The sequence below is a fragment of the Aegilops tauschii genome, chromosome 6, assembly GCF_002575655.3.
Source record: "Aegilops tauschii subsp. strangulata cultivar AL8/78 chromosome 6, Aet v6.0, whole genome shotgun sequence".
NCBI classification, from domain to species: domain Eukaryota; kingdom Viridiplantae; phylum Streptophyta; class Magnoliopsida; order Poales; family Poaceae; genus Aegilops; species Aegilops tauschii.
The window spans coordinates 36,006,183-36,022,492 of NC_053040.3; the positions used below are offsets into that span (position 1 = coordinate 36,006,183).

Below are 16,310 nucleotides of genomic sequence, written 5' to 3' on the forward strand. Positions count from 1 at the left end.
AACATTTTCTTCATGCAAATATTTTTCATATAATTATGCGAACATTTTTTTACATTGTATAAAATTTTATAAAAATGTCACGAACATATTTTAAAAATGTGTGAATATTTTTTTAATGTCACAAACTTTTTTATTGCTAAAAGAACTCCCTCCATCCCAAAATATAAGATCATTTTTTACACTAATCTTACATTTTAGGACGGATGGAGTATCTTTCAAATTACTCAAACATTTTTCTACATTGTATAAATATCCTTTAAAATGTCAAGAATATTTTTTTGAAACACGTGAACATTTTTTACATTGTATATTTTTTAAATGACACAAACATATTTTTGAAAAGTGTGAACAATTTTTGAATGTGTGCCATTTTCCCTTCTTGTAGATTGTATTGCTGTGTTGAACCTTATTCCAGAGCTGGAGCCAACCCTGGATGACACCACATGTGCAAAGATTGCAGTTTCTACAACTTCCACTGATGTAGAAATGTGCCTCATGCCTGAATCAATAGGTACAACAAGTTGCCTTAACCACGTTTTGGCAGTTTGGTAGTACTCCCTCCGTAAACTAATATAAGAGTGTTTAGAATACTAAAGTAGTGATCTAAACACTCTTATATTAGTTTACAGATGGAGTACATTACAAAGTAATACCAGCCAGGTTGTTGTGATCCGAACAGCTTCACAAAGCAGGCAGGGTAATATGAGTAAATTGTTGGAAAACAGTTTCATCCTTGGCACCAAACTGATCAATCAATCCAGTGGCATCAGCAGTATGTATATCTGGCAACATTAGAAAGAAATTATTTCAAAGAATGCACAAGTATACCAGCCAACAATTCAAACAACACCACAAGTTTTTCTCCCTATCAAAGAAGAGCACACAAGTGTATATGCTATGCCTACCCCAACTTCATCACTGCATGTAGATATCTCGAGGATGATATGCCTACCACTAATCTCATTCATAGGCAGCAGCCCTAGTCAACTTTAATCCAGTGGAATCTATTCACTTCAACTCTGATCAGCAGGATCGTCTCTCTGGGAAGCCTGATGACTTGAACTCTGATCAGCAGGATGTTTTCTCTGGGAAGTCTGTTGATTTGAACCCTGATCAGCAGCATGTTCTCTCTGGGAAGCACGTGGGTAGATGATTTCCTGGTGATTTGCCGAGTACAGCAGGGTCACTCTCGGACGGGGAACTCCAGGAACAGTGTAGATATCTGGATCATATCCTCCTCGGACTCGCTCCACTCTGAGGGGCACCTCAAGCGCTGTGGCCAAGGCCAACATCATAACATGATCCGTGAACCGACGAGCTGGAGTGACGCGCCAAAAGCACCACTGTACATACAACAACAATAACAGGTTAGGCAAATTGAGTGTCATGTATCCAACAATGTATGCATTGGAAATCAGCACAACGGTAATGTAAGGGAGAATATGCATCACTGACATCTTCCAGATTGTAATTTCCTCTGAGCCCTGGTATAAGCGGTTCATACACCTCCCTGTGCGAGCACATCTGGATAGCTACTACTAATCTGAGGAAAATGAAAACTAACCAAGAAAATGTGTCAGAAACATGAATTGTGATGGACAAAAGGAAATATGAATTCAAGGGTGTTTCTCTCACTGTCTAGTGTCGTATCATCCTTGTTGAAGAACTTGAGAAGTTTCTCTTTACGGCGGCTAAAAATGGCACATATTAAGTCAGTGAGATGGAATGCATTCGCCACAATACTATGATGGAATTGCAGAAAACCAAGCAAGTCAAAAACCTGCTAGTTGTTTCTCTGCCATGTTTCCGTCTCATTATTTTCTTGATCAGATTCTTAAATGCCTGAAAGAACCAGCGACTCAATAATTCGCAGTTGATAATCATATATCATAGGTTACAATGATACATACAGAATACTGATCAATGGCAAGATATAAAAGAACACACCTAAGATAACTTGCCTGAGAAGCTTTAGTCGTTAAGCATATACTATAGCTAGGAACAGAACAGTGAGGTGGCTATACAATAATAACCAGTAGGTGAGCATTGTTGCAGTGCTCAAACAAGCATAAAATTATGTTACTTCCTTATTATATTGACGTTCCTTTGCAAGTAAATTTTCGTAAGGCCATTGTTACAATCGGGTCGTTAACTTTACAATAAACTTCAAATTTGAGTTTCTGCCAACAGTGCATAAAACTGTGATGGCATACCACTACTGTTAAGCAATTGTGAATCTCCTGCAAATGACAAACAAAGTGTTGTACTGTAACCTGAATGGAATCATCATCCCTTGCAAGCATGTATATCCAAGAAAGAACATTACCCTCAAAAAAAGAGAAGGAAAGAACAAGTATGGAGAAGGCGAGAACTTACTTTGCTGCTCCTGCGAAAGTCAGAGTTCCATCGAAGATTTGCATGTTGCATGGACATTCTTTCAACAACACGAAGGAGACGATGTTCCTCATGTGTGTCCTGCCTATCAATAACTTGCTCCTGTTGTACATTCACAAAAACAGAGAAAGTTAATAAATAGCTAAACCTACATCCTATGATAATGAAAAGAGGGGAGGACGATTACAAGGTACGAAAATATGAAGCTCCTGTAGAAACACTCCCCATCTCCAATCACCGATCTATATTCTGAATAGGCATCAAGATGGTTCGCCTCGTCAGAAGCAAGCCTATGATGCCTTCTGACTTCAGTGATGGGATGTGTCTGCAACGAACGCACAAATATGAGAATTCAAATTACGCTGAGTTGAACATGGAAACAACATATCTAAAAATGTGATGGAAATTTTGTTTTCATTCAAATCTTCAGGTTTCCATGTTCTCTGGAAATGTTTGAAACCGCTAGTATATAATCCCATCATTGATACTGATTGGTTGTTGTTCAGTAAGAAAACAAGAAAATGTCTATTAACACATGATAAACTCAAGAACAGTACAAGTACGATTCAGGTCCCATCAGATTATCACAACCAAGACTTAATACACAATTTAGTATTTATAAAGAGAACATAATCCTTCTGAACCACTAATCACAGTATCTTCTGATATAGGGCTTTGATCCTGATTTTTCTTGCACTTCCATTTTGAACATTACATCAGGCAAAATGGAGACAAACCTGGTGGTTCACATGTTCCGAACATATTTCCCTTCCTTCTCTACGAAAAATCTATTTGACAGGAAATGAAGAAAACGAAGTTAAAGACCATACATCCTGCCAGTCTTGCTATTGTACAGAATCAACAAGATCGAGTATTTAAAAACAAAGAAATAAGGGAATGAAAAATAATGGAATTAACAAACAAGCAGTCATTTTTTTTCCTTTTCCCTGTCAAAAGGAAAAATAATACTGTATAGCAAGACCACAAAACATGTGCATCCAAAGCTTCTTTATTTTTGGCAACTATTTACATGAATTATATTCTGGGGCTTCTGAACCAATTCCAGGTACCAATTGACATAATGGCGAAACTTCTCGACCAAATCCTAAAGTGGTCGCCGATTTTCATGTGAATGGCAAACGATTTAGAGGAATTATGTCCAATTATGCAGTCTTGAACTAATGTCTAGATTAAAGTTTCTGATAACAGCATCTGTTTGCAAAGGAAGCTCATACATTTGACTTCAGGCTCTGTTGCCAAAATATTGCAGTAGGACATGACCTCATGATTTCCCCACATTTTACAGACAACAGTTTCAACAAGATAGCCATTTGCTTCAAAATACAATTGCAGATTGTGGAAAGATCCACGAGCACCAAGGGCATTTGTACTTCTGCCAACATTTTCCCAAGATTCCTCCTCTACGCTAGGATGCCACATGACGCTCTAACCAAGATTTCATGCCTTGATTACACTAACAGGTCCAAGAATATAACATGAACAAACAGAAACCAAAGAAAACCAAAAAATCCCAATTCTATTTTCTATGCACAAAAAATCCCAGTTCATACCACCCGAGGATCACAAGTGACAAGAGCGGACAAGATTCAGGCCATACCTTGTTCTTGATCTGAGTCCAGTTTATACCTAGTTTGTCTTGCTTGGGTTTCACCTTTACCACAACCTTTACTTGTGATAGTTTCTCCTGCTCCACAGAATTAGCATCAACATCACATATTCCGGATTAGCAAGGGCGAAAGGGCTAACAAGATTGAAATATTTGAGTTATTCCTATGAATCGAGTTTTGAGGCTTCGGAGCCAGTTTCAGCCTTTCAGGCAACAGATGACAAAAGGCAAAAGCATAGAGCCATGTAATCCCGAGCAAGCATTCAGACTAACTTCCCCTATAACATTAACACCATATTCATCTACACTGGAAACTGATACAATTTTGGCATCAAGATTTCTTGCCCAAATATGACAGCAACCACTGCCAAGACATGATCCTCATATCTCCGCACAATTTTCAATTGTAGCAAAAGTGCAAAACATGCTATCATACCAAACCAAATAGAAGAATCAATTAGCACAAGCCTGGACGCCTAAATCTTGAACAGTTGCGAATAATCACAACAAGATCCTTGCCTACCTCTAAATCTCCTAACGCATCGCAAGAAGAACTCGGGTAATAATCAGGAAATGCCTAATCGCCAAACTGTCCCCAACATTTGCCCGAGATTCCATTTCAACTGCTAAATCATCCCCAGCAACGAGTTTAACAGACTACAGCAAGCAATTCCGAGCAAGCAAGAAGACCAGATTCATGTCATACCTGTTCTTTCCTGTACATCGCCTCTTCCGCGCGCAACGAGTTGTACTGCTCAAGAGGAAACCAAGAAACGCTCAAGAACGCACTCCAGAGACTCTAAGAACTCCAAGAAACAACAAGAACTCCAAGAAACGCTCAAGTCGCAGAGGTCGTCACCTGCTGTTCCCGTCGCCTGTTGTCCTCGTCGACGGCCGCCTGCACTCTCGCCAGCCGCTCGAGCAACGACTGCGCAACCAGCTTGGGGTCGATCGACGGCGCCGCCTCCTCGGGCTCTTCCCGTAGCCCGATCGCCCCGTCGATGGCCGCCTGCTCTCGCACCAGCCGATCGATCATCCCGTGGTCGAACGGATGCGGCGCCGCGTTGGGCTCCCCCCTCGTGTCCGCCACCAAGGGGTCGCTCCACGTAGCCCGCGCCCTGCCGCCGCGGGCTCTGAGTTCGGCGGCGGTGCTCGACTCCGTGACCCCGTCTCCGAAGGTCCCAGCTCTGAATGCCGCGCCGTAGTCGATGGAGGAGTCGGAGGAGCTGCTGCTGCCCGCGGGGCTCGGAGGAGGAGGAATGACCCAGGGCGGCAGCGGGGGCACCGGATCCTTGCCCTTCCGGGGGTCGAACACCGTCGCGGGGCTCGGAGGAGGAGGAATGACCCAGGGCGGCAGCAGCGACACCGGATCCTTGCCCTTCCGGGGGTCGAACACCGTCGCGGGGGTCGACCCATCGGCGCCGCCTCCGGCCTGCTCGAGGTGGAGGGGCGTCGTGCGGGGAGGTGGCGGCGCAGCAGCGGTCGGGGAGGAGGCGTTGGAGTTGGAGCCCCCCTGGGCCGGTTCTTCGACGCGGTCCTCCTCGACCGGTTCTGCTGCTCCTGAACCCGAACCGGGTGGCTCCATCGCGGTCGCGGCGGGAGGAGTCGCGTGGCAATTCCGCTAACTCGCGGGGGGCGTGGAGAAGAAACGTGTGGAGGGTGCCGGATGGAAAATGGGAGAAGCTTTTGACGGCTATTTATTTCGAAAACCCTGATGGCGGTTTGGTCCTTGGGAGTTTTCTTTTCTTCATCAAACAACTCCATGTTGAACCACACAAAAAAAAAAACTCCACGTTGAGCCATATTAGTGCAGGGTAGGCACACAGGTCCATTTGCAGATACAGGCCACATGAAACATATATTTGTTTACAAGAAAGGCATTCGGGGACATGTGACCAATCCACCGCCAAAGGACAGGATACGTGTCAAGTCGCACAAAATATAGGTTGCATTCGTGCACTACGTGAGCACCGGGGTAGCCATCGGACCACGCCTCTACTAACAAAATTCAATCTGTCACTAGTAAGTTGGGCTCTCGCTGCCTCTGCGAAGAGCAGATATCAAAAAAGCAGTATAAAAAAAGGCAAAAACCAAGAAAAATGAGAAATTAGATTATAAAGTCTTGGTTTGCCAAAAGCATCAACAGAGCCGCCAAGGATGCACATGGTGAATAAAGCATTGTCTTGGTAAACTCGGGTCAGATGTAAACAATCCTTGAAAGATAACAAACGATGAGACAACTGACTCAATGGCATCATGAATCCCCATCCTTCCACCCAAGCCAAGTACCCCAGAGAGGGCCTCTAAAATCGGAAGTAGAAGAGGCTAACAGAAAAAGAGCAACAAATCCCAACACTAGAGAGTAGCCTCATAGTCGTGCATGAAAAAAATAAGGAAGATCATCACTAAGGTGAGACAAGAGAAGTGCCAAGAACATGATATGATCACGTGAACCTCCATCAAACTAGTCCCACACTATATGCAATTGACCCGATGCAAAAATAATCGATTAGAAGCACATGATATCTAATGTTCTGCCAGTGCACAAGGCTAGTTGAAGCATGAATTAGGAAGTGTCGTTTCCCAATTTAATATCGATTCCTCAAGGTATAAGAAAAGTGTTGCTATTGTTGTTTCAACAACGCTTGATATGTCATTTATCTCAAATGTGTCGACTAATGAAGACTACCTATCAGACTTTAGAGTAGTGATGGTTGTTGAATAGAGGATTAAATTCAAGTAATAAACTTTGTGTGGAAAGTAAATAATGGTGATGAGACTCTATTTTCCTGCAATGAGATCACTATGTGTAACAATTTATTGTAAGCAATACAGTTGCCTTCAACTGATAGTATGTTGTTGATCTTTGTCTTAGATGCTCAATAGACAAACCACACATGAATAACTGAACCCCTTCCTTCCGGGTTTGTTCAACGCTTCCCCCTTCAAAAATAATTGCAGTTCTAGGTTTGAAAAAGTCAAACTTCATTAAGTCTATTTTAAAATGTATCAACATCTACAACGCCAAATTTGCTTCACTTTAATCATTATGATATATATTTTTATATATGTATTATATATTTTGTAGATCTTTGGAGTTTTTCCGAACTTTTAAAAGTTTGATTCAGGATAATCCTATAAGTTCAATTATTTTGAAATGAAGGGAGTAATATTGCCCCCCTTCATTGCCATTAGCAATGGTCGGTTTGGTGTCTAAAATCAATATATTGAAACAACACCTTAAGTGATGTCGCTTCTGGTGCTCCTCATATCGCCTTCACTGCTCGTTGATACCAACACCTATCACACGAAAGCTTGAGGAATCGCTATACAATGCGTGCTTAACCACATAGATCTTTAGATCATGTTGCCTAGGCCTTAAATTAGACAACAAACAATAAATATAACAATACAAACATAGTAAAATCCCAATTAAACTTCAAAAGGGATATACTCCCTCCGTTCCTAAATATTTGTCTTTTTAAAGATTTCAAATGGACTACCACATACGGATGTATATAAACATATTTTAAAATGTAGATTCACTCATTTTGCGCCGTATGTAGTTACTTGTTGAAATCTCTAGAAAGACAAATATTTAGGAACGGAGGGAGTATACATTTAGGATGTATCAGACCAGAGGATGGGGCCGGTAGACATGGTAAAGGCCATGACGACATGTCGCGTCGACGCCTCCAAGGAGGTAATGATACACATAGGCGTCGCCGTCCCCCTAACCTCCAATTCCTTGTCCATCCTAGAGAGGAATATGAGGGAGGCATGTTGGATATGGGAAAGTTCACCAAAGGTGCTTCCGTGGTAGGGAGGAGAGCACCATGCCATCACAGATGAGGATCATGATGGCGTTTACTAAATTACCTTGCATACATGGTGGAGTTGGCGAGTGAAGCACTAAGGGAATTGTCACCACCACCTAGCCCACAGTGTGTCAACATGGCCCACCTGACTAGCCTTTGGCACAACCTTTATGCCTCCGCTACAAAGAGGAATATGAACCTCACACCACAAGGAGGAAGGGTAGAGGACAAGTTATCGCGGCCACTACTGGGACAATGGTGAGGGAGGCGACACACGGGGTGGAAGACGATTCTAGGGTTAGTGCTTAGAGAATCACTCTACAAGCTACCAGAGGGGAAGGGGGCTCATGCCCTTATAGATAGTCAACTTATTTCAGCTCCCTATTTTTTAACTGTATGTATTTCTCTTGAAGGAAATCATGCGCCAAAATTACCAAATTACACTAGTACATGTAGCTCTAAAGATCAAATGATCGTTGAACTAAAGACATTGTTATAAACACTTTCCCACCTATATATCAATTCTATTGGTATTACTCGGTAGACCCCAAAACTCTTCCGGTAACCCTGAAACGCTTCTAGTTTCTCTCGAAACTATTTCTAACATTCTCAAAACGGTTTCATGCATATTTTCTCATAACTCTTACTCCACTGACACTCAACAGATCATGATTCCCTTAAGCGTGTGACCCTGTAGGTTCGGTAAAACATAGACATGAATGAAACTCCTTTTCATTCAATGACCAATAGCGGAACCGTGGACATCCATATTGATCCCTATGAATACATGAATTATATTCAAGTGAGGCTTTGGTTATCATATGCTATCATATTTGGTTCTTGATACTTTACAAAACCTGAGGTGAGATATATCAGTATCCACTTGACTCATTCTCATGCTCACTATACCGGTCTCCTCGTTACCGGTTTCGTTCTTCTTTCTTGTTGACATGTTCCGGCATCCCTCTGACCTAGTCACCTGTGTTAGGCCATACGATGATGGATGCACAAAGAGGGCCCTAAGAATATATCTTCATCGTCGAAGGAGCAAATTCCGCTCTTGAGCTATCTAGCCCCTTGCCATACTTTCCGATGAACCTGAAAGTTGTCGTTATGATCACCATGTTACATATAACATTTGAGCAACCCCAAAGACCATCGTCCGATATTAAATGACTACGATACTCTCATGGTCTAAGCAACTAAAGCATACATTAACTCTCCATGTAATATCAATAAACTTGTGACGATTACATCTCAAAGTATAACAAACAAGTTGGGTCAATTTAATGTGATCGTTCTTCTAACGTCATACCCTCATGGTTGTTTTTGGGACTATCATTACACTTAATGAAATCCCAAGATCAGGAAAACATGATCAACATACAACACGTGAGCTAGTCCTAGAGGCAAGACTAGGAATCAGGTTCTACCGTTTAACATTCCACACGTGCTTATGAGTTTTCCTCTGAATCACATATCCCAGAATCATAGCAGTTACAACATAGAATATTAACTCTTAATTATAAATGTGAAAATAAATAATACAATATTATTGCCTATAGGACATATTTCCAACAATTTTGTCGTAAGGGGAGATGGTAGTGTTTGTGACGTCAAGGGACAGGAGATCCCAAAGCATACAAGTTTGCATAGAAAGCTAGTGCCGAGGAGGCAATTTTTAGGCTTTAGGTCTCCATGGGTGATTCCTTTTTGTTTGTTGGAGTGGAGGAAGATAAGCCCCGTGTAGATGTTGGCGACCATTCTAATACGCATCCTCCAAAGAGGGGCTCCATTTGGTGCTTGCACTGCAGACAATCCACTAGGCTTCCATTCTACAAGAATTCAAATACTAATGCATAGGCCTCCCTGCACACTCCTATTAGAGGGACAAGGCCATATGTCTCTTCTTGTAAAGTGTTTCTACCTGTAATATGTAGGAAATTCACATGTACATTAGATGCACCATTCTAGTTTTTCTAATCTGAAAACATGTCTTACTGCTAATATGATGCCATGACAGTATGTCGCAAGAATAACAAAAACGACCTCATCATTGAACTCTTTATCTCATGTTGCATCTTCATGGTTGAGTTTTTTTTGTGGCAACAGTATTGTGATAGATAAGTCCCTTGTAGACAGTTCCGCACCCACCATTGATCCCCAATCTTTCTAGAGCCATGAAATTTGTTTGTCGCATATTTTATCTCCGTGTAGGTGAACTATGTTAAGGAAACAATGCTACTAGAGCCGAATACACCATTCCCATTTGTTTAATGCATCTCTTCAGCTTGTCCAACAACATGCACTTTCTTGCGCTGCAATTTTTCTTGTAACAGTTGAATTAGGGAATTCATCTGGAGAGGCTTTTCCCACAGTTCTTATCTTTGCTCATTTGCCTTTTGCAATTCCACTACTAGAAAAATGGCTATAGCCAATATCCCTATTAGTGGCGCACCATGGTGGTGGTGCGCCACTGCTATATAGCAGTGGCGCACCAGAAGCAGGTGCGCCATTGTTATTTTTTTAGTAGTGGCGCACCTTTAGTCCAATGCGCCATTGCTATTTTTTCCCCGGGTCCACCCCCTTCTCCAGGTTTACCAATGGCGCACCTTTGCCAGGTGCGCCATTGGTAAGGCAGGGGAGGTGGGCATTTTTGTGTAGCAATGGCGCACCACCCCTGGTGCGCCATTGCTATGTGCTGCACCGACCGGCCCTGATTCGAGAGAATCCAATCCAACCAAAGCAACACAACACAACACAACGCTTCCTCCTCCTCTCCCCTCGAATCGATCCCCTCCAAACCCGCCGCCGCCGCCGTGGACCTCCTATCCCCATCCCCACCGGCGTTCTCGTCTCCTCTAGCCTCACCGTCGACCTCCCGCCCCGCCCTGCATCCCGTCGCCAGCGCCCCCACCCTCTCCCCTCTCCGTCTCTTCCTAGGAGGGAGCGAGGCCTCAGATCCACAGGCCGCGGCAACCACCGCCACCGCGTCCTACTCCTTCCACCCCACCTAGCCGCCCTCCGCCTCCACAGCTCTCCGTCCCTCCCTCCCTCCTCGCGCCCGCAGCCATGTCGACCGAGCTCAGGACCCCTCTCCTCCAAGACCGAAACGCAGGCAGCAGGCCAGGGCGACTTCAGCGCCTCCCTTCTCCTGGACGGCAGTTCAGTCGTGTTGGTCGTGCACCCCCACAACCAGAGAGGAGGGGAGAGGAGACGGAAATGCTGCTGCTGCACGGGCTGACGGGGAAGAACAAGCAGGCGTGGAAGGAGGGCAAGATCCGCGGCACGGCGGTGCTGGTCAAGAGCGGCGTGCTCGACCTCGGTGACTTCAACTCATCCGTCCTCGACGGCGTCCACAAGATCCTCGACGACCAAGGACGATGGCTTCTCCTTCCATCTCGTCAGCGCCACCGCACCCAACCCCCGTAAGTGTTGGAAATATGCCCTAGAGGCAATAATAAAATGGTTATTATTATATTTCCTTGTTCATGATAATTGTCTATTGTTCATGCTATAATTGTATTAACTGGAAACCATAATACATGTGTGAATACATAGACCACAACATGTCCCTAGTAAGCCTCTAGTTGACTAGCTCGTTGATCAATAGATGGTTATGGTTTCCTGACCATGGACATTCGATGTCGTTGATAACGGGATCACATCATTAGGAGAATGATGTGATGGACAAGACCCAATCCTAAGCATAGCACAAGATCGTGTAGTTCGTTTGCTAGAGCTTTTCTAATGTCAAGTATCATTTCCTTAGACCATGAGATTGTGCAACTCCCGGATACCATAGGAATGCTTTGGGTGTACCAAACGTCACAACGTAACTGGGTGGCTATAAAGGTGCACTACAGGTATCTCCGAAAGTGTCTGTTGGGTTGGCACAAATCGAGACTGGGATTTGTCACTCCGTATGACGGAGAGGTATCTCTGGGCCCACTCGGTAATGCATCATCATAATGAGCTCAATGTGACCAAGTGGTTGGTCACGGGATCATGCATTACGGTACGAGTAAAGTGACTTGCTGGTAACGAGATTGAACGAGGTATTGGGCTACCAACGATCGAATCTCGGGCAAGTAACATACCGATTGACAAAGGGAATTGAATACGGGATTGATTGAATCCCCGACATCGTGGTTCATCCGATGAGATCATCGTGGAACATGTGGGAGCCAATATGGGTATCCAGATCCCGCTATTGGTTATTGGCCGGAGAGGTGTCTCGGTCATGTCTGCATGATTCCCGAACCCGTAGGGTCTACACACTTAAGGTTCAGTGGCGCTAGGGTTGTAGAGATATTAGTATGCGGTAACCCGAAAGTTGTTCGGAGTCCCGGATGAGATCCTGGACGTCACGAGGAGTTCCGGAATGGTCCGGAGGTAAAGATTTATATATGGGAAGTCTTGTTTTGGTCGCCGGAAAAGTTTCGCGCATTATCGGTATTGTACCGGGAGTGCCGAAAGGGGTCCGGGGGTCCACCTGCCCCCGGGGGCCACATGGGCTGTAGGGGTGTGCGCCTTGGCCTATATGGGCCAAGGGCACCAGCCCCAAGAGGCCCATGCGCCAAGAGATAAGGGAAAGGGAGAGTCCTAAAGGGGGAAGGCACCTCCTAGGTGCCTTGGGGAGGATGGACTCCTCCCTGGCCGCACCCTTCCTTGGAGGAAGGGCCAATGCTGCGCCCCCCTCTCCCTTGCCCCTATATATATGTGGGGAAGGGGAGGGCAGAAAAACCCTAAGCCCTGGCGCCTCCCTCTCCCTCCCGTGACACATCTCCCTCCTCCCGCAGCGCTTGGCGCCTGTTGGAATCCCGCTACTTCCACCACCACGCCGTCGTGCTGCTGGATCTCCATCAACCTCTCCTCCCCCCTTGCTGGATCAAGAAGGAGGAGACGTCGCTGCCCTGTACGTGTGTTGAACGCGGAGGTGCCGTCCGTTCGGCGCTAGGATCATCGGTGATTTGGATCACGACGAGTACGACTCCATCAACCCCGTTCTCTTGAACGCTTCTGCTTGCGATCTACAAGGGTATGTAGATGCACTCCTCTCTCTCGTTGCTAGATGACTCCATAGATTGATCTTGGTGATGCGTAGAAAATTTTGAATTTCTGCTACGTTCCCCAACATTGGCATCATGAGCTAGGTCTATGCGTAGATTCTACGCACAAGTAGAACACAAAGTAGTTGTGGGCGATGATTTGTTCAATTTTCTTACCGTTACTAGTCTTATCTTGATTCGGCGGCATTGTGGGATGAAGCGGCCTGGACCGACCTTACACGTACTCTTACGTGAGAAAGGTTCCACCGACTGACATGCACTTGATGCATAAGGTGGCTAGCGGGTGTCTGTCTCTCCCACTTTAGTTGGATCAGATTCAATGAAAAGGGTCCTTATGAAAGGTAAATAGAAATTGGCATATCACCGTTGTGGCTTTTGCGTAGGTAAGAAACGTTCTTGCTAGAAACCCATAGCAGCCACGTAAAACATGCAACAACAATTAGAGGACGTCTAACTTGTTTTTGCAGGTTATGCTATGTGATGTGATATGGCCAAAAGGATGTGATGAATTGTATATGTGATGTATGGGATTGATCATGTTCTTGTAATAGGAATCACGACTTGCATGTCGATGAGTATGACAACCGGCAGGAGCCATAGGAGTTGTCTTAATTTATAGTATGACCTGCGTGTCAATGAAAAACGCCATGTAATTACTTTACTTTATTGCTAACCGTTAGCCATAGTAGTAGAAGTAATAGTTTGCGAGACAACTTCATGAAGACACGATGATGGAGATCATGGTGTCATGCCGGTGACGAAGGTGATCATGCCGCGCCTCGAAGATGGAGATCAAAAGGCGCAAGATGATATTGGCCATATCATGTCACTTTATGATTTGCATGTGATGTTTGTCATGTTTACATCTTATTTGCTTAGAACGACGGTAGCATAAATAAGATGATCCCTCACTAAAATTTCAAGAGATGTGTCCCCCCTAACTGTGCACCGTTGCGAAGGTTCGTTGTTTCGAAGCACCACGTGATGATCGGGTGTGATAGATTCTAACGTTCACATACAACGGGTGTAAGCCAGATTTACACATGCGAAACACTTAGGTTGACTTGACGAGCCTAGCATGTACAAACATGGCCTCGGAACACAAGAGACCGAAAGGTCGAACATGAGTCGTATTGTAGATACGATCAACATGGAGATGTTCACCGTCTCACGTGATGATCGGACACGGTCTAGTCGATTCAGATCATGTATCACTTAGATGACTGGAGGGATGTCTATCTAAGTGGGAGTTCATTAAATAATCAGATGAACTTAATTATCATGAACATAGTCAAAAGGTCTTTGCAAATTATGTCATAGCTTACGCTTTAGTTCTATTGTTTAAGATATGTTCCTAGAGAAAAATTTAGTTGAAAGTTGATAGTAGCAATTATGCGGACTGGGTTCGTAAACTGAGGATTGTCCTCATTGCTGCACAGAAGGCTTATGTCCTTAATGCACCGCTCGGTGTGCTGAACCTCGAGCGTCGTTTGTGGATGTTGCGAACATCTGACATACACATTTTGATGACTATGTAATAGTTCAGTGCGTAATGTTAAAACGGTATAGAATTGAGGCACCGAAGACGTTTTGAAACGTCGCAGAACATGTGAGATGTTCCAAAGACTGAAATTGGGATTTCAGACTAGTGCCCACGTCAAGAGGTATGAGACCTCTGACAAGTTTCTTAACCTGCAAACTAAGGGAGAAAAGCTCAATCGTTGAGCATGTGCTCAGATTGTCTGAGTACTCAATCGCTTGAATCGAGTGGGAGTTAATCTTCCAGATGAGATAGTGATGGTTCTCCATAGTCACTGCCACCAAGCTATTAGAGCTTCATGATGAACTATAACATATCAGGGATAGACATGATGATCCTTGAGCAACTCGCGATGTTTGACACCGCGAAAGTAGAAATCAAGTAGGAGCATCAATTGTTGATGGTTAGTAAAACCACTAGTTTCAAGAAGGGCACGGGCAACAAGGGATACTTCATGAAACGGCAAATCAGTTGTAGTTCTAGTGAAAAAGCCAAGGTTGAACCCAAACCTGAGACTAAGTGCTTCTGAGATGAGGGGAACGGTCACTGAAGCAGAACTGCCCTAGATACTTCGTAGATGAGTAGGCTGGTAAGGTCGACAGAAGTATATTGGATATACATTATATTAATGTGTACTTTACTAGTACTCCTAGTAGCACCAGGGTATTAGATACCGGTTCGGTTGCTAAGTGTTAGTAACTCGAAATAAAAGCTGCGGAATAAACGTAGACTAGCTAAAAGTGAGATGACGATATGTGTTGGAAGTGTTTCCAAGGTTGATGTGATCAAGCATCGCATGCTCCCTCTACCATCGAGATTGGTGTTAAACCTAAATAATTGTTATTTGGTGTTTACGTTGAGCATAGACATGATTGGATTATGATGTTCATTTAAGAAGAATAATGGTTACTCTTTTTATTTGAATAATACCTTCAATGGTCTTGCACCTAAAATAAATGGTTTATTGAATCTCGTTCGTAGTGATACACATGTTCGTGCCAAAAGATATAAAATAGTAATGATAGTACCACATACTTGTGGCACTGCCATTTGAGTCATATTGGTATAGAACGCATGAAGAAGCTCCATGTAGATGGATCTTTGGACTCACTCGTTTTTGAAAAGATTGAGACATGCGAACCATGTCTATTGGTATATATATGCATGAAGAAACTCCATGCAGATGGATCGTTTGGACTCACTTGATTTTGAATCACTTGAGACATGCAAATCATACCACATGGGCAAGATGACTGAAAGGCCTCGTTTTCAGTAAGATGGAACAAGAAAGCAACTTGTTGGAAGTAATACATTTTGATGTGTGCAGTCCAATGAGTGCTGAGGCTTGCAGTGGATATCGTTATGTTCTTGCTTCACAGATGATTTGAGTAGATGCTGAGTATATTTACTTGATGAAACACAAGTCTGAATTATTGAAAGGTTCAAGTAATTTCAGAGTGAAGTTGAAGATCGTCGTGACAAGAGGATAAAATGTCTGTGATATGATCATAGAGATGAATATCTGAGTTACGAGTTTGGCACACAATTTAGAAATTGTGGAAATTGTTTCACGACTAATACCGCCTGGAACACCATAGTGTGATGGTGTGTCTGAACATCATAACTGCACCCTATTGGATATGGTGCATACCATGATGTCTCTTATCGAATTACACTATCGTTTATGGGTTAGGCATTAGAGACAACCGCATTCACTTTAAATAGGGCACCACGCAATTCCATTGAGACGACACCGTATGAACTATGGTTTAGAGAAACCTAAGCTGTCATTTCTTAAAAGTTTGGGGCTGCGACGCTTATGTGGAAAAGTTTCAGGCTGATAAGCTCGAACCCAAAGC

The 16,310-nt window shown here is 43.8% G+C and overlaps 1 protein-coding gene across 3 annotated transcripts; it reads right to left on the reverse strand.

Annotated features, from left to right (window-relative positions):
* Positions 1–725: 725 nt before the first annotated feature.
* Positions 726–5,621, reverse strand: LOC109775027 (uncharacterized). 3 transcript variants are annotated; one of them, XR_002235735.3, is made up of 11 exons: positions 4,881–5,621; positions 4,728–4,772; positions 4,013–4,099; positions 3,132–3,182; positions 2,582–2,719; positions 2,377–2,496; positions 1,781–1,842; positions 1,636–1,691; positions 1,456–1,559; positions 906–1,343; positions 726–782 (listed from the first exon to the last, which is right to left on the reverse strand). XR_002235735.3 is itself a non-coding variant. In XM_020333779.2 (10 exons), exons 1-10 carry the CDS (start codon positions 5,604–5,606, stop codon positions 1,014–1,016), a joined length of 1,719 nt encoding a protein of 572 aa, XP_020189368.2. In that variant the 5' UTR covers positions 5,607–5,621; the 3' UTR covers positions 726–1,013. The 3 variants fall into 3 exon arrangements, 2 of the variants coding, with proteins under 2 accessions (XP_020189368.2, XP_020189369.2); XM_020333779.2 differs by having other exon boundaries at positions 726–1,343; XM_020333780.2 differs by lacking the exon at positions 3,132–3,182 and having other exon boundaries at positions 726–1,343.
* Between the last annotated feature and the right edge of the window lie 10,689 nt (positions 5,622–16,310).

Coding starts and splice junctions, on each gene's coding strand:
- LOC109775027 (XM_020333779.2), bottom strand. CDS start 5,606: ATGGAGCCACCCGGTTCGGGTTCAGGAGCAGCAGAACCGGTCGAGGAG. Junction 4,100..4,727: donor CGATGTACAGGAAAGAACAG/GTATGACATGAA, acceptor TCTGTGGAGCAG/GAGAAACTATCACAAGTAAA. Junction 3,183..4,012: donor GGACTCAGATCAAGAACAAG/GTATGGCCTGAA, acceptor CCTGTCAAATAG/ATTTTTCGTAGAGAAGGAAG.